The sequence below is a fragment of the Giraffa tippelskirchi genome, chromosome 3 (genome assembly GCF_054371585.1).
Source record: "Giraffa tippelskirchi isolate mGirTip1 chromosome 3, T2T-mGirTip1v1.2.pri, whole genome shotgun sequence".
Taxonomy (NCBI): domain Eukaryota; kingdom Metazoa; phylum Chordata; class Mammalia; order Artiodactyla; family Giraffidae; genus Giraffa; species Giraffa tippelskirchi.
In genome coordinates this window covers 20,019,165-20,039,101 of record NC_137277.1, presented here as the reverse complement: position 1 = coordinate 20,039,101, position 19,937 = coordinate 20,019,165, and the positions used below count along the sequence as shown (strand labels likewise).

General features: G+C 53.5%; 2 protein-coding genes, 1 long non-coding RNA gene and 1 other non-coding gene across 5 annotated transcripts; 2 read left to right on the top strand and 2 right to left on the bottom strand.

Annotated features, from left to right (window-relative positions):
* The first annotated feature begins 1,961 nt into the window (after positions 1 to 1,961).
* Positions 1,962 to 8,876, top strand: NAGLU (N-acetyl-alpha-glucosaminidase). 2 transcript variants are annotated; one of them, XM_081577539.1, is made up of 6 exons: positions 1,962 to 2,402; positions 3,126 to 3,273; positions 4,511 to 4,657; positions 4,806 to 4,891; positions 6,010 to 6,266; positions 7,446 to 8,876. In XM_081577539.1, the coding sequence occupies exons 1-6, from the start codon at positions 2,017 to 2,019 to the stop codon at positions 8,648 to 8,650; spliced, it is 2,229 nt and encodes a 742-aa protein (XP_081433665.1). In that variant the 5' UTR covers positions 1,962 to 2,016; the 3' UTR covers positions 8,651 to 8,876. The 2 variants fall into 2 exon arrangements, with proteins under 2 accessions (XP_081433665.1, XP_081433666.1); XM_081577540.1 differs by lacking the exon at positions 1,962 to 2,402 and adding an exon at positions 2,679 to 2,968.
* LOC145541336 (uncharacterized) lies at positions 2,634 to 12,587 on the bottom strand. The gene is made up of 3 exons (XR_014078938.1): positions 12,367 to 12,587; positions 4,341 to 4,411; positions 2,634 to 3,665 (listed from the first exon to the last, which is right to left on the bottom strand). It is a non-coding gene; the product is annotated as an uncharacterized LOC145541336 (long non-coding RNA).
* TRNAW-CCA (transfer RNA tryptophan (anticodon CCA)) lies at positions 10,104 to 10,175 on the bottom strand. Its single transcript has one exon. It is a non-coding gene; the product is annotated as a tRNA-Trp (tRNA).
* Positions 11,394 to 14,189, top strand: HSD17B1 (hydroxysteroid 17-beta dehydrogenase 1). Its single transcript, XM_081577547.1, has 6 exons — positions 11,394 to 12,362; positions 12,476 to 12,643; positions 12,786 to 12,965; positions 13,147 to 13,240; positions 13,666 to 13,843; positions 13,933 to 14,189. Exons 1-6 carry the CDS (start codon positions 12,266 to 12,268, stop codon positions 14,167 to 14,169), a joined length of 954 nt encoding a protein of 317 aa, XP_081433673.1. The 5' UTR covers positions 11,394 to 12,265; the 3' UTR covers positions 14,170 to 14,189.
* The last annotated feature ends 5,748 nt before the right edge of the window (positions 14,190 to 19,937 follow it).

Below are 19,937 nucleotides of genomic sequence, written 5' to 3'. Positions count from 1 at the left end.
TGGCCCTCAGTTTCCCAGTATGTAAAATGAAGATAACTCCCGTCCTAGAGAAGGAAACCCTCCTGCACTGTTGGTGGGAATGTAAATTGGTGCAGCCACTGTGAACTGTATGGAAGTTCCTTAAAAAACTAAAAGTTGAGCTACCATATGACCCTGCAGTCCCACTCCTGGGCATATGTCCAGAGAAAACATGGTCCAAAAGGATACATGCATCCCAGTGATCATTGCAGCACTGTTTGCAATAGTCAAGACACGGAAGCAGCCTAATGTCCATTGACAGGAATGGATAAAGATGATGTGGTACATATATATATATATATACAGTGGAATATTACTCGGCCATTAAAAAGAATGAAATAATGCCATTTGTAACAACGTGGATGAACCTAGAGATTGTCATACTGAGTGAAGTGAGTCAGACAGAGAAGGAGAAATATCATATGACATCATTTATACGCAGAATCTAAAAAAAAAATTATACAAATAAACTTATTTACAAAACAGAAACAGAGTCACAGAGAACAAAATTATGCTTGCCAGGGAGGAAGGATGGGGGTACAGATTAGTTAGGGAGTTTGGGATGGACATGTACACACTGCTATATTTAAAATGAGTAAGCATTAAGGACCTACTGTATAGCACAGGAAACTCTGCTCAATGTTATATGGTAGGCTGGAAGGGAGGGGAGTTTGGGGAAAAATGGATACATGTATATATATGACTTAGTCCCTTGCTTTGTGCCTAAAACTATCACAATATTGTTAATTGGCCATACTCCAGCATAAAATGAGAAGTTAAAAAAAAAAGATAACTCCCGTCCTATTCAGCAGCTGCTACCACTTATGGATCACATGAGAGCCCTTGACATACCCACTAGGCCCTGCTCCTTGGTCAGCCCAGGCTCACATGACACATCTGTCCTCCAACTTCCTGACCTTTTAGTTCCTCAAACCTGCTCAGCTCTTTCCTTACCCTTCCTGGGTATTCATATATGCATTTTTTTCTTCAAGGAATGGTCTTCCCCTCTGTCTTCTCCTAGTCAATTCCAATTTAATTCAGATTAAATGTCACGTCCTTTTGGAAGCCTTTGGCTGGGTACCCTGCACAGCATCACAACTACAGTGGACCCCTGAACAACACCCATTTGAACTGCGCAAGTCCACTTACACAGGAATGTTTTCCCGTAAATACGAGTTACAGGACTACATGATCTGCAGGTATAGTTCCCTGGATACAGGAGGGCTGACTGTAAAGTTATATCTTGACTGCCAGCGGGGTCAGGACTCCTAACTGCTGCTGCTGCTGCTGTTAAGTTGCTTCAGTCGGGTCCGACTCTGTGCGACCCCATAGACGGCAGCCCACCAGGCTCCCTCGTCCCTGGGATTCTCCAGGCAAGAATACTGGAGTGGGTTGCCATTTCCTTCTCCAATGCACAAAAGTGAAAAGTGAAAGTGAAGTCGCTCAGTCGTGTCCGACTCTTCGCGACCCCATGGACTGCAGCCCACCAGTCTCCTCCGTCCGTGGGATTTTCCAGGCAAGAGTACCAGAGTGGGTTGCCATTAACACACGCGCACAGTTCAAGGGTCAACTGTATAATATAAATGTTTGTTTATATAAGTACTTGGTTTGTAGGTCTCCCCAGGAGAGGGGTGGTAGTGCCTGGTACAAAATCAATGTCAAATATTTATCAAGTGGCAGGATGGATGGAAGGAAAGTGATTTGTACGTGAAAGCACATTATACCCAAAGGCGCTTGCGAAGGGCTTCGAGTCACATTCGAAGGTCCTAGACTTCTGAAATCATTAGAGTCACGCGCTCTTGAACCATGTGTGGTCGGAAAACATCCACAAGAAGCTGGTGCGGGGCCCGGAAGCTGGGTCTCCCGGCCGCCGGCGGGTGTTTTACCTTCAGTTCCACGTGACCTGAGGCCCGCAGCTGATTGGGCGCGGCCGTCCTGCCCCTGGTCCCGAGTCTCGATTCCCCGCGGGGCCACTGCCGGGCTGAGGACCGCTGGACCATGGAGGCCATGGGGGTGACCGCGGCTCTAGGGTTCCTGCTCCTCCTCACAGCGGGAGGTTCGACCGGGGACGAGGCCCGAGAGGCGGCCGCCGTGCGGGAGCTGCTAGTCCGGCTTCTGGGGCCCGGGCCAGCGGCCGCCTTCTCGGTGTCGGTGGAGCGCTCCCTGGCGGCCGAGTCCGGCCTGGACACCTACCGCCTGAGCGGCGGCGGTGCCGGAGCGCGGGTGCAGGTGCTCGGCTCCACGGGCGTGGCCGCCGCCGCGGGGCTCCACCGATACCTGCGCGACTTCTGCGGCTGCCACGTGGCCTGGTCGGGCTCTCAGCTGCGCTTACCGCAGCCCCTGCCCGCTGTGCCGGAGGAGCTGACCGAGGCCACACCCAACAGGTACCGCGGCCGGACCCCGCCTGTCGGCTCCCCTGCAGCTCCCGCTGCCCCCGGTCCCGCCCCCTCCCCCCACCAGGGGCGCCCACTCGGGCCGAAGTCCCCGCCCAGCCCCAGCGCCCGGCCGCTAGCAAGCACTGGCTTCAGACCCCAGCTCTGATTATAAAAGCTGAGTATCCTTGAGCAAGTCACTCGGCCTCTCTGAGCCTCTGCGGGAAACAATGACCTCTACCGTACAGTGGTGCCGTTTTTATTGTGACGATTTGCACGGTGCGGCGTGTAGAATTTGTGGTGCACAGTGGGTGAGCAGTAAATGCCGTTCTGTCCCTACCCCACCCTCTCTTCGAAGATGCTCCCTGAGGAGTGACACCGAGCCTGGCACAGCCCTCTGTTCGAGCGCTTGCCCCACTGCCCTGAGATGATGGGTTCACACAGCTGTCTCCCCATTAGACTGTGGGAAGAGGGATCCCCCTTACAGGACAGGGGCACACTGTACCCAGAGTAGGAATGAAAATGAAATGTGCCCTCGCAGATATCTGGGAGGCTAGAGAGCTGAGTGCTGGAGATAGGTAGGTGGACACCTCGGAAGCTCAAGCCTCAAAGTCTCTGCTCCACCTGGGTTGGATTCTGAAGTGAAGCAGTTCTTCCCCCATGGTGGACCCTCAGGGCTGAGAGACCTCCTCTTTGCCCCTAGGGCCATGCCCCAGCTCCTGCCCCTGCTTGCAGGTACCGCTATTACCAGAATGTGTGCACACAAAGCTACTCCTTCGTGTGGTGGGACTGGGCCCGCTGGGAGCAGGAGATCGACTGGATGGTGCTGAATGGAATCAACCTGGCGCTGGCCTGGAGTGGCCAGGAGGCCATCTGGCAGCAGGTGGGTGCCCATTACACCCCAGGCGTCCTGCCGCCCCCGCATCAGCTCAGGATCTGGCACAGAGACTAGGGCTCCAGAAGTGTTGGTAGCAGGAGTGATGGCTCCAGCCTCCCAGGTTTCATGGTTGAGACACACACGTGGGAGCACTTCCCCAGGTTGGACCCCAGGCCCCCCTGTAAACATTAAGAAGCCAGGTTCCCCTGTCTCCCCACCCCTACGTGGGTCAATCAGCTGCTTCTCTGGATTCTGTTTCATTAGCAGCCCTTGCTCTGTTTTGTCCTGTTCCTCTCCATCCTTCTTCATGCCTCCAGTTCAGGCTCTCAATCCCCTCTCTTTGGCCGCCTGCCCACCACAGCCTCTGAAGAGCATCAACCAAAAAATAATGCAAGAGGCTGCAAATAAGAAGAGTTTGTTTGGGAGACTTCACTAATTGCCGTTTGGGAGACACAGGCTCAGATACCTGAAAGAGTGCTCTGAGGAGAAGTAGGGGCTTTTTTTTTTTTTGTTTTTTTGAAGCCATGAGACTGTTAGAAGTTGCCTGAGGAGAATTGTGACTGACAGAAGTTAATAGCAAGTTATTTTAGGATAAGGGCCTGATAAGTATCTTGAGTTGCTAGGAGGCCTTTTGGATTTCTTGATCAGATTAAAAGGTCAGATTCCATTCCGGCTGAGACAAGCATAAATTACACTTCTCTAGTGACCTCCTGGTCATTAGTGCTTAGAGAGCTCTCTAAGAAATATTTTCCTTTCAAAACAAGACTCCTGGCTCTCACAGTTGTACCAGAGTGTCATTTCTGAAATGTGAATCTAGGGGAGACCTTCAACTTTGAACACACCCAGGAGTTCCCTGTTACCATCGGGCTCTGCCCAGCCTGGGAGCTTCCACGCCTGAACCCTGAGAGCTCTGGCTGCATCTGGGGCTGCTTAAGCTCCTTGCAGAGCTGCCCTCACCCATCATGCTAGCCCTGCTTGCTCCATGAAGCCTTCTAAGCCCCTTCCCCATTTGAGGGAGAACCCCTTTGTACCTCACCCCACCTATCCACCAAGAGTGACATTCGCAAACTCACCTGCTCACTGATCTGTTTCTTCTGTACTGTGGGCTCCTTGCAGGCAGGGATCAGAGCTTGTCTTAGGAACTCTAGGGCACAGAGAAGAGACGGATGTGTGTTTGTCGAGTGAATGAGTCAATGAATAGAGATGAGTGATTTATATGTGTGGGGCTTGCCCTCCTCCTCAGGTGTATCTGGCCTTGGGTCTGACCCAGACAGAGATCGACGAATACTTCACTGGCCCTGCCTTCCTGGCCTGGGGGCGCATGGGCAACTTGCATACCTGGAGTGGCCCCCTGACCCCCTCCTGGCACCTCAAGCAGCTTTACCTGCAGGTAAAAGGATGGGGAATGGAAGGGGCAGAATGGATGCTGGATAGTCACAGGTCTGAGGTGGGAGTAGGGGGACTCTGCCTTGGGAGAGAGGAGACCTCCCACTGGGAGGGGGGCCCATGCTCACCACCACCCCTTCTGTTCCTCCCAGCATCGGATCCTTGACCGGATGCGCTCATTTGGTATGATCCCTGTGCTGCCTGCGTTCGCAGGGCATGTCCCCAAGGCTCTCACCAGGTGATGTCCCCTCCTCAACCCCTCCCCATTCAGCTCAGAGAGAATATATGTTCCCCTGCAAGACACTGTTTAAAGAAAAACTCAAGCTCTGGATGTAGGCCTGGGCTTGATTCCTGGTTTTGTTACTGACTAGCCATGTGACCTTGACTGCTCTGGGCCTCAGTTTCCTCACTTGTAAAATATATGTATGGCTTGGCACAGAGTCTTAGCAAATGGCAGCTCTTAGTGATGGTAGGAGTGCTCCTCTGCTCCTCTGTGCTATACACCCATCCTCTCCTGTGGCTGGTCAATTTCTTCAAGGCCCAACTGAGACCTCCTTTCCTTTAGGATGCCTTGCCAGGGGCCCCCAGCATCAGTTACCACCTCCCTTGGGCCCATAAGCGCCCGGTTCCCACTGCCCTCAGCACTCAGCACATGCTGCCGGCCTCACTGGCCACTCCTTGGCCTTCCCAGCTTGGTGGCAAGAACCTCATTCGTACATTCAGCCAACGTTTGTCAGACTGTCTGGGGCTGCCAGACCAGGCCCTGTGCTGGGGCCTGGGGATGCAGCCACGAAGGTGCACGGAGGCCTGGCTTCTGGTGGGAGACACGTTGCCAGGGGGATACAACCCAGTGATAAGGAATGGATGTGGGCCCAATTCTCTGTCAAGGTCACTTCTGCTTGGGGAAGGGAGGGGCAGCAAGGGCTCAGCAGGGAGGTGGTGTCATTTGTTTCAGCCAGTGGGAGGGGGTGGTTGTTGTTCAGTCGCTCAGTCGTGTCTGACTCTTTGCTACCCTGTGGACTGCAGAATGCCAGACTTCCCTGTCCTTCACTATCTCCCGGAGTTTGCTTAAACTCATGTCCATTGGTTGGTGATGCCATCCAACCATCTCATCCTCTGTGGGAGGAGGAGAGACAGGAAAAGCTTTCCAGACAGGGGACATGAAAAAGATGTCAAGGAGTAACCAGGTGCATCAGCAGGGAGGGGGGAAGCAAGAGCTCCAGGCCCAGGGCACAGCAAGGGCAAAGGCCCAGAGGCATGAGGGCTCCTGGAACTGCAGGTGTCAGTGAGGCTGGAGGAAAGTACTGCATCAGCCTCCGTTAAATGTCTGAACTGTCACCCCCTCCCCCGCACTAGGGTGTTCCCTCAGGTCAATGTCACCCAGTTGGGCAGCTGGGGCCATTTCAACTGCTCCTACTCCTGCTCCTTCCTCTTGGCTCCAGAAGACCCCCTCTTCCCCCTTGTGGGGAGCCTTTTCCTGCGGGAGCTGACCAAAGAGTTCGGCACGGACCACATCTACGGGGCTGACACTTTCAACGAGATGCAGCCCCCGTCCTCAGAGCCCTCCTACCTGGCTGCAGCCACCGCCGCTGTCTACCAGGCCATGACCGCAGGTACGGTGCCAGCGGGAGGTGAGAAAGGGAAGTCCCCTGGGCCCTCGAGATGGAGGTGGCAGAGATCGGGGGGTGGGAGGAGGTCGGGGAATCGTAATACCTCACTGTGACACACAGCACTTTACCGTTTCCCAAGCACTTGTACACACACATCATCTGATTTAGTCACGCTGTGGTTGAGAGGTGAGCGCAGGAGCGGACACCCTGTTCCCTTGCCGGCCCTACCACTTCCTGCCTGCGAGACTTGCAGCAGCTCCCCTCCCTCCCAGTGCCTTGGCTGCTTCATCTGCAAAAGGGGGCTCACTCATAAATAGACTGATGCCCGGCCCAGAGTAAAGTGTCATTAAGTGCTGACTATTGAAAATATTTTATTTGGTCTCTACCCCCATGCTGAGGGTTTCGCAGGTGGCGCTAGTGGTAAAGAACCTGCCTGCCAATGCAGGAGACACAAGAGATACGGGTTCAATCCCTGGGTTGAGAGGATCCCCTGGAGAAAGGTGTGCATATCTCCAGTATTCTTGCCTGGAGAATTCCATGGACAGAGGAGCCTAGAGAGCTACAGTCCACAGGGTTGCAAAGAGTTGGACATGACTGAGTGGCTTAACACACGCACACATCTGCATGCTGGTAGGCTAGAAGTTAGAGATGTGCCCCCAGTCAATAAGGTGCCCTTCCTGGTACACAAATATGAACACAGCACTCCTCCCTGCCACTAACAGGAGAGAGCAGGAGAGGGTCCAGGTCAGGAATGGCTTGGGGAGGCCTCTGTGTCAGCTGGGAAGGGGCAGATTGGGGGTGAACTGGCTCAGGCTTCCTTGAGCAGCGGTGCTCCAAGTGCGGTCTGGGACCAGCAGCGTCACCCCAGGGCCTGTTGGATTGCAGGTTCTCAACCTCCCCCATCTCCTGAATCAAAATGAGGGGGGCTGGGGCCCAGCCCTCTGGGTAATTCTGATGCTCCCTGAAGCTTTGCGGTACTCAACTGGTAGTCCCAGGGGGAAGGGTATGTGTGATGGAATATCCTGATGATGGGGGTGAGGGGGATGATTTACAGGGAAATGATAGAGCGTGATAGAGTCATTTAACTTCTCTGGACCTCTGTTTCTTCATCTGTAAAGTGGGGTGAATGCTCCCTGCCCCCTCTCTCCTCTCATCACCCTCCTGTCCTCTGCCCCACCACAGTGGACCCTGATGCCGTGTGGCTGCTCCAAGGCTGGCTCTTCCAGCACCAGCCTGAGTTCTGGGGGCCTGCCCAGGTGGCAGCTGTGCTGGGTGCCGTGCCCCATGGCCGCCTCCTCGTTCTGGACCTGTTCGCTGAGAGCCAGCCCGTGTACGTCCGCACAGCCTCCTTCCAGGGCCAGCCCTTCATCTGGTGCATGCTGCATAACTTTGGGGGCAACCACGGCCTGTTCGGGGGCCTGGAGTCTGTGAACCGAGGCCCCACAACCGCCCGCCGCTTCCCCAACTCCACCATGGTAGGCACGGGCATGGCCCCCGAGGGCATCGGCCAGAATGAGGTGGTCTACGCCCTCATGGCTGAGCTGGGCTGGCGGAAGGACCCAGTGGCTGATTTGGGGGCCTGGGTGACCAGCTTTGCAGCGCGGCGGTACGGGGTCTCCCATGGGGATGCAGGGGCAGCGTGGCGGCTGCTGCTCAGGAGTGTCTACAACTGCTCGGGTGAGGAATGCCGGGGACACAATCATAGCCCGCTGGTCAGGCGACCATCCCTACAGATGGTCATCACCGTCTGGTACAACCGATCAGATGTATTTGAAGCCTGGCGGCTGCTGCTGGCAGCCACCCCAACCCTGGCCAGCAGCCCGGCTTTCCGCTACGACCTGGTGGATGTGACCCGCCAGGCAGTCCAGGAGCTGGTTAGCTTGTACTACGAAGAGATGAGGACCGCCTATCTGAAGAAGGAGCTGGTTCCCCTGATGAGGGCAGGAGGCATCCTAGCCTACGAGCTCCTGCCTGCCCTTGACCAGGTGCTGGCCAGTGACCGCCACTTCTTGCTGGGCAGCTGGCTAGAGCAGGCCCGACTGGCGGCGATCAGTGAGACTGAGGCCCATTTCTATGAGCAGAACAGCCGCTACCAGCTGACCCTGTGGGGGCCGGAGGGCAACATCCTAGACTACGCCAACAAGCAGCTGGCAGGACTGGTGGCTGACTACTACACCCCCCGCTGGCGGCTCTTCGCAGAGACGCTGGTGGAGAGCCTGGTCCAGGGTGTCCCCTTCCAGCAGCACGAGTTCAACAGGAACGCCTTCCAACTCGAACAGACCTTTGTCCTTGGCACAAGGAGGTATCCTAGCCAGCCTGAAGGAGACACGGTGGACCTGGTCAGGAAGCTCTTCCTCAAATATTACCCCCGGGCTGGCTCCTTGTGACAACACCCTCGAGCCACCTTCTCCCCAGACACCAAACCTGGGCAGATTCCCAGGGCCTGGGGCTGGGCAGGTGTCACAGGAGTGCCGCAGGCCTAAGTGAAGGAACTCACGCCCGTGCGGTCAGGCACGGACTGTCTGGAGGGGCTGAGCTGCCTTCCTCTACATCCAAAATTTGGGATCAAAGTACTATTTTAATACAACCTAATAAACTGGTAAATCACCTGGATGGGTGTGTCAGAATGTCAGTGCTGGACTTGCTTGCGGTCCAGTGGTTAAGACTCCCTGTTTCGACTGTAGAGGGTGCAGGTTCCATCCCTGGTCAGGGAACTAAGATCCCACATGCCAAGAATGTCAATGCCATGATGCTGGGAAGGACTCAGGGCTGTAGCATGGACACTGGTGAGGTCAGGTCTCCCTGCCCTCTTGCCTTGGCTTCCTCAGTGTTTTGTTTTATTAGTTTTATTGGTCATACATCCAGAATTGATTATATAAATCTTTCAAAATAATGAAATATTACAAGCTGCTGCTGCTGCTGCTAAGTCGCTTTAGTCGTGTCTGACTCTGTGCGACCCCAAAGACGGCAGCCCATCAGTCTCCGCTGCCCCTGGGATTCTCCAGGCAAGAACACTGGAGTGGGTTGCCATTTCCTTCACCAGTGCATGAAAGGGAAAAGTGAAAGTGAAGTTGCTCAGTCGTGTCCAACTCTTAGCAATCCCATGGATTGTAGCCTACCAGGCTCCTCCGTCCATGGGATTTTCCAGGCAAGAGTACTGGAGTGGGGTGCCATTGCCTTCTCTGGAAATATTATAAGAATAGAATATAATTCAGCTCTAATTGCACAAATACTTGACACAGAAACCATTTTTACAAATACTTATTTTTCTTATAAGAATACTTCAGAAAACAAGCCTCTATATAGCTTACAGCAAATTTTATGCAACTTTTTTCCCCTTCAACCATCATTTCAGATTTCCTATCACAGCACATCTGACAGGCCATAAACCAAATAGTAATCAGCTGCTGCTGCTTTGTCTAGTCTTTCCTGATCTGAAAGAATTCATGTATTCAGGCTACAAGAAGTAATTAAAACATTCCTTCCAAATCTAACATATCGGGTTAATCACTGTGCTTAGTGAAGATTCTTTTCATTTTTCACTTAGTCTAGTCTGGCTAATGTTCACCCCTGCTGTTTCAAGCAGAAGGGATAAAGTCTTTATATTCCTAAGTGTTTCTAAACTGCAAAAACGAAACCCTAGAAACAACAGTTAAATACAAATATTTAGAAAGCTAAAACATTTGCTAATGATGAGAAACAGAATACTTTAATTTTTTTCATTTATTTATTTGGCTGCACTGGGTCTTAGTTGTGACATGGAAGATCTCTTCTTCATTGCGGCATGGGAGGTCTTTAGTCATACCATGCACTCTCTTAGTTGTGGCATGTGGAATCTAGTTCCCTGACCAGGGATCGAACCCAGGCCCCCTGCATTGGAAGCAGGAGTCTTAGCCACTGGACCACCAGAGAAGTCCCAAGAACACTTTTAGATTTGAGAACACTCCTAGTTGAAGAAGAAAGTGTAAGGATATGGCATGCTCACGCATGCTTAGTCAAGTCCGACTCTGCCACCCCATGGACTGTAGCCCCCCAGGCTCCTCTGTCCATGGGATTCTCCAGGCAACAATACTGGAGTGGGTTGCCATTTCCTCCTCCAGTGGATCTTCCCTACCCAAGGATTAAACCCGCATCTCCTGTGTCTCCTGCATTGGCAGGCACCGAGCCACCTGGGAATTCCAAAGGATGTGGCAGTAGTTTTATATTGATAAAATATTGAAAAACTGAAAAAGGTGAATCACTTACATCAGTGGCATATCATTTCTAAGGTGCCAGGGCATACAGAATCTTAGTGACTGTCTAGCTGAACTATTTGACATTTTTCTGATGGTGTGACTTTTTTTGGGGAGGCTGTGCTGAGTCTATTGCTGTGTGAACTTTTCTCTAGTTTCAGTCAGTGGGGGTTATTCTCCAGTTCCAGCGCACCGGCTTCTCACTGTGGTCACCTCTCTTGTTGCAGAGCAAGGACTCTAGGGCACATGAGCTCAGTAGTTGTGGCTCCCGGGCTTAGTTGCTCCGAGGCATGTGTGATCTTCCTGGATGAGGGATTGAACCCATGTCTCCTGCATTGGCAGGAGGATTCTTTACCACAGAGCCACCCAGGAAGCCCTGAAATAGTCTGATAAATACTCCTTTGTCTGGAACAAATAATCATTTAATTTAGGCCAGGGGAAATTTTACAGAATACAGACCACATTTCTCTGAAGAGACAGGACATCCCCAGGGGGAATATCTGGCATTTATTCCATTCTTTCTGTTACTGAAAAATGTGTCTGGTTAACAAAATCTTGTTATACTTTACACGTAGCTTAAATTAAAATCAAGAGCCTGGCAGCATGCTCCAGTCCAGTTTCTGAGTGCTCATCTCCAAGTATCCAATATTCTTAAAAGAACTCTTTGATCAGGCCCTTGCCCAGTTAGAGATTTAACAGCACTTGGGAACTACAATATGTCCCCTTTCTCTGCTTTTTGATTTCTCTTTTCTCACCCTAATGTAACAAGCTGCTACAGGTTTTTACCAAAATACCTGTTTGGTATTGTTTTGAAAGTGGGTTATTCTGCATTACCAAAAGCTTTCCATCACATTAGAATGGGTCACATTTGCATCTAACTAGGACATGGCCATATTATGTCTGCTGCAGTGACTTTTGCCACTCGGCATAGCTCCTGTATCTGTCATATTCTTGTCTCTCAAAATGCCATCTATTAAGTTGATCAGCTCATCTTCACTCATTGGTGCCTGTTCACTCCCTTCCTCCTCCTCCAAGGTTGGATCACAGCCCTCACCAGTCAAAGCCAGATCAGGCTGATTCCTGGTTCACTCAGTCACCAAGCTTCCTCAGATCTAATACTAACCCCTGATCTTTGAGGCTTCCCAGGTGGTGCAGTGGTAAAGAATCCACCTGCCAATGCAGGAGACACAAGCGACATGGGTTGGATCCCTGGGTCAAGAAGATCCCCTGGAGTAGGAAATGCAACCCGCTCCTGGAAAATTCCATGGACAGAGGAGCCTGGTGGGCTACAGTCCATGGGGTGGCAAAGAGTCAGACACCACTGAGCGACTGAGCACACATATACACACCTGACCTTTGAACCGAGAATGCCCTTCCAAAACACTTTCACACCCTCAGCCGCAAACTTTGGCAAAAAATTGTCCCTGTGGTACAGAGCCTTGCTGGGACAGAGGCTTGCCAGGGCAAGATCTGCCCAGGGCACTCAGCGCCCACATGGGAGCTCATACCTCCTATTTGCAAAACTTCACCCTCCCTCTAACAACTTAAAGAAGGGGCTTTCTAAGCCAGGGGCCCTCTTCTCTGCCTTGACCTAGAGTAGGTTGGGGAGAGCAGGCCAGGGACCCACAGGAGGGCTCAGCCTTGAGATTGTGCTGCAGACATAATAAAGGGGTGGGGACCCTGGAGGGCAGGGGCGGAGCAAAGCAGGTGATATCCATCCCCGGAGACCAGAGCCCAGCATTTCCCTGGTCTCTGCCTGCGCGCCTCCCCATGGACCGCACCGTGGTACTCATCACCGGCTGTTCCTCCGGCATTGGCTTACACCTGGCCCTGCGACTGGCGTCGGACCCGTCCCAGAGCTTCAAAGGTACCTGATGGAACGGGGTGGAGAGAAGGGAGCAACTCCTTCCCGGCCCAAGGGGGCCTAAGTAAGGCTGTAAGACCGGAATTCAGAGCCTTGTCCTCTCCCTGAACCTCCAGTGTATGCCACGCTGAGGGACCTGGCGTCACAGGGCCCACTGTTGGAGGCCGCCCGGTCCCGAGGGTGCCCTCCCGGCTCCCTGGAGACGTTGCAGCTGGACGTGACGGATGCAGATTCCATAGCCGCTGCCCAGGCACGTGTGACCGAGGGCCGCGTGGACGTGCTGGGTGAGCCTCCCCTCAAAACAAGCCCAGGAGCCTTCCTCACTCTGTGTCCAAACCAAGATGTCCCGAGGCCCACGGAGCACGAGGGGACGGCGGGAAGGAGGGCCCTGCGTGAGGCGGCGGGGTCGGGTCTCTCTCCCCGCAGTGTGTAACGCAGGCCGGGGCCTGGTGGGGCCGCTGGAGGCACACAAGGAGGGCAGCGTGGACGCCGTACTGGACGTGAACCTAATGGGGACCGTGCGGACGCTGCAGGCCTTCCTGCCAGACATGAAGCGCCGCCGCTCGGGACGCATATTGGTGACCGGGAGCATAGGCGGCCTGATGGGTAAGTGGAACGCGGCCAAGGGCCAGAGGCGGGCAGGGCGGGGGTGGCTCAGCAGGAGCGGTGGGGAGGGGAGTGTCCAATAAAAGGAGAGGGGCCTGGTGAGGCTGCCCCGGGCCCCTTCGGCGCCCCTCCCCGCGGACCCCCTCCCGGACGCGCCCCCGCAGACTCCTCTCCTTCCCAGCGCTTCCCTTCAACGCCGTTTACTGCGCCAGCAAGTTCGCGCTCGAGGGTTTGTGCGAGAGTCTGGCGATTCTGCTGCAGCCCTTCGGGGTCCAGTGAGTCACCGCCCTGCCCCGGGGGCCCCCTGATCCCTGACTTTGGGAACTCCAGCACCCCATCTTGTTGGAACCGCTCTCAGGCATTCTCCCCAGTGCGGCTCCCGTTGGTTGTGCGCCAGGCACAGTATGGGGCGCTCGGCACGCGTCCTCTCGCTCCACCTGTCCACCCTGCTGGTGAGGCGTCGGTATTGGGCAGCTCAGGCCCAGAGAGGTTCGGTGACTGACCCAAGGTCACACCGTTGGAAGTGACCCGGCCAGGTTGGCATTCTGACGCCAGAGCCTCTCTCACAACCTCCAAAGGATGTGGGGGCGCTTTTCCGGCTGTAAACCCACTTTCAAATGCTCGCCGCCCAAGCGCCCCTCTGGCCCTCCCTTCCGGACTTGCATCCGTCCGCGCTTACACGCCGCTCTCCGGCCCGCAGCGTGAGCCTCATCGAGTGCGGCCCGGTGCACACCCCCTTCCCCGAGAAGGTGGAGGGCGGCCTGGGCGGGATGCTGGACCGCGCGGACGCCGAGACCCGCGACCTCTTCAACCGCTACCGTCGCCACTGCAAGCGGGTCATACGTGAGGCGGGTCAGGACCCGGAGGAGGTGGTCGAGGTGAGCGCCGAGCGGGACTGCGGGAGCGGGAGCGGCTCCCAGGTTCCCCAGCCCAGCCCGGGACAGCGCGCCTTGTCCCACCGCTGCAGGTCTTCCTCCAGGCGCTGCGCGCCCCGCGCCCGGCCCTGCGCTACTTCACCACCGAGCGGTTCCTGCCGCTGGTGCAGCTGCGCTTCTCCGACCCCAGCGGCTCCAGCTACGTTGCCGCTGCGCACCAGTCAGCGTTCCACGACAAGGCCGCCGAGGGCTCCGACGGCGCCGGGGCGGAGGCCGAAGCCGGTAAACTGGGGGCTTCTGAGCTCCGCGCTCCTCTCGCCCCTCAATAAAGGCCTAGTCCTCCGCTGTCTCCCGCGCTCTCCTTTGCGGCCCCGGGGGGTGGGGTGCATTTGGGGAACGGAAAGGGGCTTTGACTGGGCTGCACCTGCGTGAGCACGGGCGCTCACAGTGGGTGGATGATCGCGAAAGACAGTGTTAGCCCGAGTGATACCTCCGGAAACCGAGGCCCAGAAAGGGAAAGAGCTAGCCCAAGGTCAGGCCTCAAGTTCGCCGAAGGGCAGGGAGAGCATTTCCTGTATTCTTGGCCTAGGGGTGTTTGCAGCCACTGGAGTTAGGCGGACCTGGCGGGGGGGGGGGGGGGGGTCGGCTTGTGACGTGGCTCCCAAAGAGTCACAGAACCTTAGGCAACGTTCTTACCCTCTCTGAGTCTGTTTTCTTACCTGAAAAATGGGTATGATACCTATGTGGGGGCTTCCCAGGTGGCACAGTGGTAAAGAATCCGCCTGCTAAAGCAGGAGACACTGGTTTGGTCCCTGGGTCAGGAAGATCTCCAGAAGTAGGAAATGACAAGCCACTGCAGTATTCTTGCCTGGAGAATTCCATGGACAGAGGAGCCTGGAGGGCTACAGTCCATGGAGTCACAAAGAATCAGACACAACTGAGTGCCATAGGCACACACATATGGTGGATTGTGATAAGAATTAACTGTGATAGTGCCTGAAAGTGCTGGTATTAGAGGTCTTAATAGCAGGCACTGACTAACATTGTTACTACTAGGAGTATTACTATTGTCATTGTGTTCCCCTGTAGAAGCCAGATGTGTAAAGAAGAAACAAGGCTAAATGAGCCAAAAGGAGAGATCCCCACCCACCCAGAAGCTGCCTCTCACCAGGTCTAGCTGAGGTTGCAGGCCTGGCTGATCAGACCAATGGTCCATCCTCCTTCCGGAAGCCAGCAAAAGGAGCTGGAGTGGCAGGAGCCACTGAAAGGGCCTGCAGGGTTGCAGAGACATCTGATTTCCTCTGAGGTTGGGTGCTGGAGGAGGGGTGGAGATAGAGACTAGATGGGGAGGTTGCAGACAGAGGAAAGTAGTAGGGGTGCCCCAGGAGGAGCTTAATAAAGAAGATACATTAGCAGACTTGTCAGGTATGAACACACAGTACTCTGGGTAATGGCACAGGTGCCTCCTTGCGAGGCAGTAATAATGTCCAGAGGCATCCTATATTGGAGGACAGCTTTCTCATTAGAGACCTCAGGATGGGCTTTGTTGGTTATCATTTAAGGCTTGCTGGGTGCCGTCAGTAAGGGCATGTGTGTGTGCTGTAACTTTCCCCAGGCCAAAGGAGGGAACAAAGACCGCAGTCTAATGATTTGTGACAGTGAACATAGAATGTGCTCACGTGGCCCTGAAGAGAAGACGATGGCAGGTTTAGGTACTTGACCTGGTTGTGCATACCATACATATTGACCAAGGATGCAGCACTGTCAGGTGTGAGGACGGGGGCATGGTGGGAGGTGCTGGATATGCCAGACCAGACCTTCATCTTCTCTCTCTTTCTCTTTTTTTGGCCACATGGCTTGTGGGATCTTAGTTTCCTGACCAGGGGTCAAACCTGCACCCTCAACAGTGAAAGAGCAGAGTCCTAACCATGGGCCCACCAGGGAATTCCCACCTTCTTCCCTTTTTGAAAGGTGTATGGTCCACTCTAAGTAGAGTATGTTTCAACAACCAATCCATCACTGGTTGGGAATTCCGATGGATGCCCCTCGACCCCTTTGGCAGTTGCTTTGGGCATTCTTTGGAACACATAGGTCATGCTGTTACTGTATTAACCATGTCACTATATTTCAAGGGCAATCGGGTATTCTTGGCAACACGACATCACGTCCAGGCTCTTCAGTGATTGCTTTTTCAATGCACCCAATCTGTTGTATCTACTGAAGGGTCAGTTTCTAGAGCTTGTACCCAGGCAGGGCATCAGCTTCCTGATTGCCAGGAGATTTCAGCGCCTTATGAGCCAGAATGTGGAAGACGGTGAGGACCATCTCAGGTTCTTGCAGATGAACACAAATGTCTTCACACATCTTGACCTTACCAAGGCTTATCCATCTCTCAGCTTCCCTTTGTCCAAGCCGTAGGGTAAACCCCTTTATTTATTTTTATAATCGCCAGAGTTTATTCACATTTCACCAACTGTACAGGCAAGTGCATGTGTGTGTGTGCACGCAAGTGCAATTCTTTTTTTAAATTAATTATTTTATTTTTGGTTGATCTATGTCTTCATTGCTGTGTGCAGACTTTCTCTAGTTGTAGCCAGCAGGGGCTTCTCATTACAGTGGCTTCTCTTGTTATGGAGGGGTTAATCCTTTAGAACAGCCCAACTGTTCTTCGTTTAGCCCATTGGCTGCTGCAGTTCCTTCCTGTTTCCATCCAGATAATGTCAGTGTTGGGCAAAATAGCAACTGCAGTCCATGGGGGTGGGGTGCCCTGGTTAGACCCATCTGTATACCAGGCACCAGCGGAGACCCCTGCTCCCACCCCACCTCTCTACCAGCTGCAGGGGCCACTCCAGGTATAGAGGCATATCCACATTCTTCAGGGCCAAGTAGCACTTGAATGTCTAGAGACAGTGGACTGGTAGACAGGGTACCCTTTTGTTGCAAATGGGCCACTTAGTTAACGGGGTTGAACCATGGCAAAGGTGGGTTGATAGAACATAGTCTCAACCCTGCTCTTGACAGGAAGGGAAGTTCTTACCATGATAGACTATTCTTTTCATGAGAGGCTCTACCTGGTGGGGTGTTCTGTGTACACTGCAAGGAGCTGTTGCTCTAAGAGAGTGTATTGGGGTTTGTCCCCTCCCAGAGCTGGGACCAAAATCCTAGGGTGCTCTCACCTTCTGTTGTCTCTGCCGCCATGTGTTCGGAGTCACAGACGCCTCTAACTCCAATGGTGTCCCTGCTGGGAGAGGCCCAGTACTGTGATGGGTTTCGCTGGTATTCTTGCTGTCTCAAAGGCAGCTTGCTGCCCTGACCCCTAGCCCCACATGTGCTTTCTCTTTACCGGGTGGGATAAGGGACGGAGGTACCAGGCCAGGTGGGGAGTAAAAGCCCCCCCCAAACCCCCAAATCCCCCACAAAGGCTTGCACCTCTTTCATGTTCTTAGGGGTTGGACAGGCTTGTACCTTATCAATCACAGCTGCTGAGACACAAAACTTTACTGGGTTGCTTGGATCTTGAATTTTCTGAGGGCTCACCACCCATCCTCTCCTCGCTGATGTTCCAGCAACATCTGCAGAGGGTCCCAAAGCAGAGGCAAGTCTGCACATGTTAACATTATATCATCAATGTAATGGGCCGTTTTACTGATATGGGGAAGGAGTATAAGGACAAGTCTTGGGCTCCCATCCCACGACACGTGGAGGGGCTGTGCAAGTGACCATGGGGAAGCCCTTGAACGGTCCATTGTTGTTCCTCCCACATGAAGGTAAGTTGATGCCAAGTGTAGACTGGAAAAAGCATTTGCTAAGCCCAGTACTACATGGTAGGTTCCTAAGATGGCAGGGGTGGCATTGTTGGGCACAGCCACATGGATGGGGGCTTGTTCAACTCTCCGTGGTCCACAGTCAGCTGCCATGAGCCATCTGGCCTTTTTAGCAACTGTACCAGGCTGATGAAAGCATTAAGGGCAGGGCGTACCATTCCCACACAGTGCAGTTCTAGAATAGTTTCTTCTATGTAGTTCCTTAAGCCCCGCCCACTTGACAGTTACCATTCTTCCCCTATGTTCCCAGTTAGTGTTGCTTCATCACTGGTTCAATTACTTTAATCCTGAGGCAGAATTCCCTGACAGAGGTTTGCAGAGTTTGACCCTGTAGGATATCAATGCCCACTATGTTCGTTGTATTGTATATTTTCAATACATATTTTCATACATATTTTCAGTGTGTGCGAGGGCAGGGAGAATGCCAGTTTGTTTTGTGAAAAGAACCTTCCTGATTGCAACCATTTGCCTTCTGTAATTCAGTGGTGCTGAGGGAGCCTGGACAACTTCTGAGGGTGACTATATGTTAGAGTATGTCTGGGCAATTCCACGGCAGTCCAGTGGTCAGGATTCCAGGATTTCACTGCCATGGCCCAGGCTCAATCCCTGATTGGGAGACTTAAGACTGCACAAGCTGCCCAGCGTGACCAAAAAGGAAAAAGAAATTAGGGTATACTGGCTCCAGTATCCCCTGGAGCTGTCCCCTTTTATTTCTGGAAGATCAATCAGTGTTGAGCTCCAACCAATTGCCTCTAATGGGTCTCACCTGGAGGCATTCTTGGCCTGCATCCTATAACCTGGGGTGTGGGAGGCACCCACCTTGAACAGGAGTTTTTCCGAGGCCTCTGCTGGGGTTGGCAGGGCAGCAGGGATTTAGGGCCAGGTAGGGCAGGTCTGAACAGTTGTTCAGGTTTTGAGGCTTTCCACAGGCCAACCAACAGAGCATTGGATGGCCAGTTTATATTTTCCTGTGCAGTCCTGGCAGTAATGAGGTCAAACCACATTGGCTTCCAGGTTACTTTTACCAAACTCTTTACAGCCCTGCAGGATAGCATTCTGGCTTTTCGAGCTCCCTCTGTGTCTTGGGTCTTTCCTGCAGGCCAGTATATACTCATTCCTGGGATTTGTCAGTTTCTTCCAGATCAACGGGGGTTGCCTAACATCATGAAAGTCTTGTCCCACAACTGGGCTCAGCACACATATATCCCGTACAGGTGATGGAGGTAGACTGGAGGATCCTGACTTTCATTCCTGCAGTGAATGTGGCCCGATCAGCCCTTTAAATCTAGGAGCTGCCCCTCCTCTATGGACTTTCAGGGTCTCACATGCCCAAGGAGACCCGCCCTCCACATTGAGACAAGCCTCCCTGCAGGCTAGAATGATCCAGTCTATGAGGAAGTGAGGACATTGTTCCCCCTTCCCTCAAGTCCTATGCAGATGCTGCAGGAGGGCAGGCTGTGTGGTGATTTTGCTCAGTTTCTCTGCCTCCTCCCCAGCCAGGGAAATCACCCCTCCCCCCTCCCCCAATCCCATAGCTAACCATGCTTGGATACTTTCCCTGGCCTTTTGCTGGAATTTGGCAGCTACATCAATAACCTCAGTGGACATTTATTCTCTCATTATGAACATTTCCTGAACAAGGGCTGATGTGCTAGCTGGGGGTGGGGGTCATTGCTTGGTTTTTGTTTTCCCCTGTATAAGGGGGTCCTAGGGCATGAGGTGTTTGGTCTTTGGACTGTCAGTCACCACAACACCCTCCCCTTCTCTCTACTCACTTTCCCAGGGATTCCACCTCTTAGCCTCCGGTCAGGCTTTGTCACAAGTGCTTGGACCTTAATTCAAGGCAGCTCCAGAGCTCCTAGCTTTGCAAACAGCAGGGAAATATTTCCAAATTATCATCCTGCTCTCCCACTTGCCTGCCAGCCCCGAAGTGAGCACCACACGTGCTTCTCCAGCCTCACTTCTCCTTCTAACTCTCCAGCTTGAGTTTCAGCCTCTAATTGGGCACTGGTGGCCAGTGATCTGCCCACAGCAGCAGCCAGCCCACTCCAGGATATTCATCTCCCGTCTTTGCAGTGGTTCACCCTGCGTGGTTCCTCAAACAAGCTCACTAGACCAGCCTGCGTTTCCCAAGATTTCCCATGCAGGTGCCTCTTGCCCAAGGTCCATTTCTTCGGTCTCCTGGTCAGCTTGCCACCAACGTTGATTTGTCAACTGGGGACAAAGGCCCCCAGACTGAAGAAAGAGTCAACCACTCCAGATTGGAAGGTGGC

Coding starts and splice junctions, on each gene's coding strand:
- NAGLU (XM_081577539.1), top strand. CDS start 2,017: ATGGAGGCCATGGGGGTGACCGCGGCTCTAGGGTTCCTGCTCCTCCTC. Junction 3,274..4,510: donor AGGAGGCCATCTGGCAGCAG/GTGGGTGCCCAT, acceptor CCTCCTCCTCAG/GTGTATCTGGCCTTGGGTCT. Junction 4,892..6,009: donor GTCCCCAAGGCTCTCACCAG/GTGATGTCCCCT, acceptor CCCCCGCACTAG/GGTGTTCCCTCAGGTCAATG.
- HSD17B1 (XM_081577547.1), top strand. CDS start 12,266: ATGGACCGCACCGTGGTACTCATCACCGGCTGTTCCTCCGGCATTGGC. Junction 13,241..13,665: donor CTGCAGCCCTTCGGGGTCCA/GTGAGTCACCGC, acceptor TCCGGCCCGCAG/CGTGAGCCTCATCGAGTGCG. Junction 13,844..13,932: donor ACCCGGAGGAGGTGGTCGAG/GTGAGCGCCGAG, acceptor CCACCGCTGCAG/GTCTTCCTCCAGGCGCTGCG.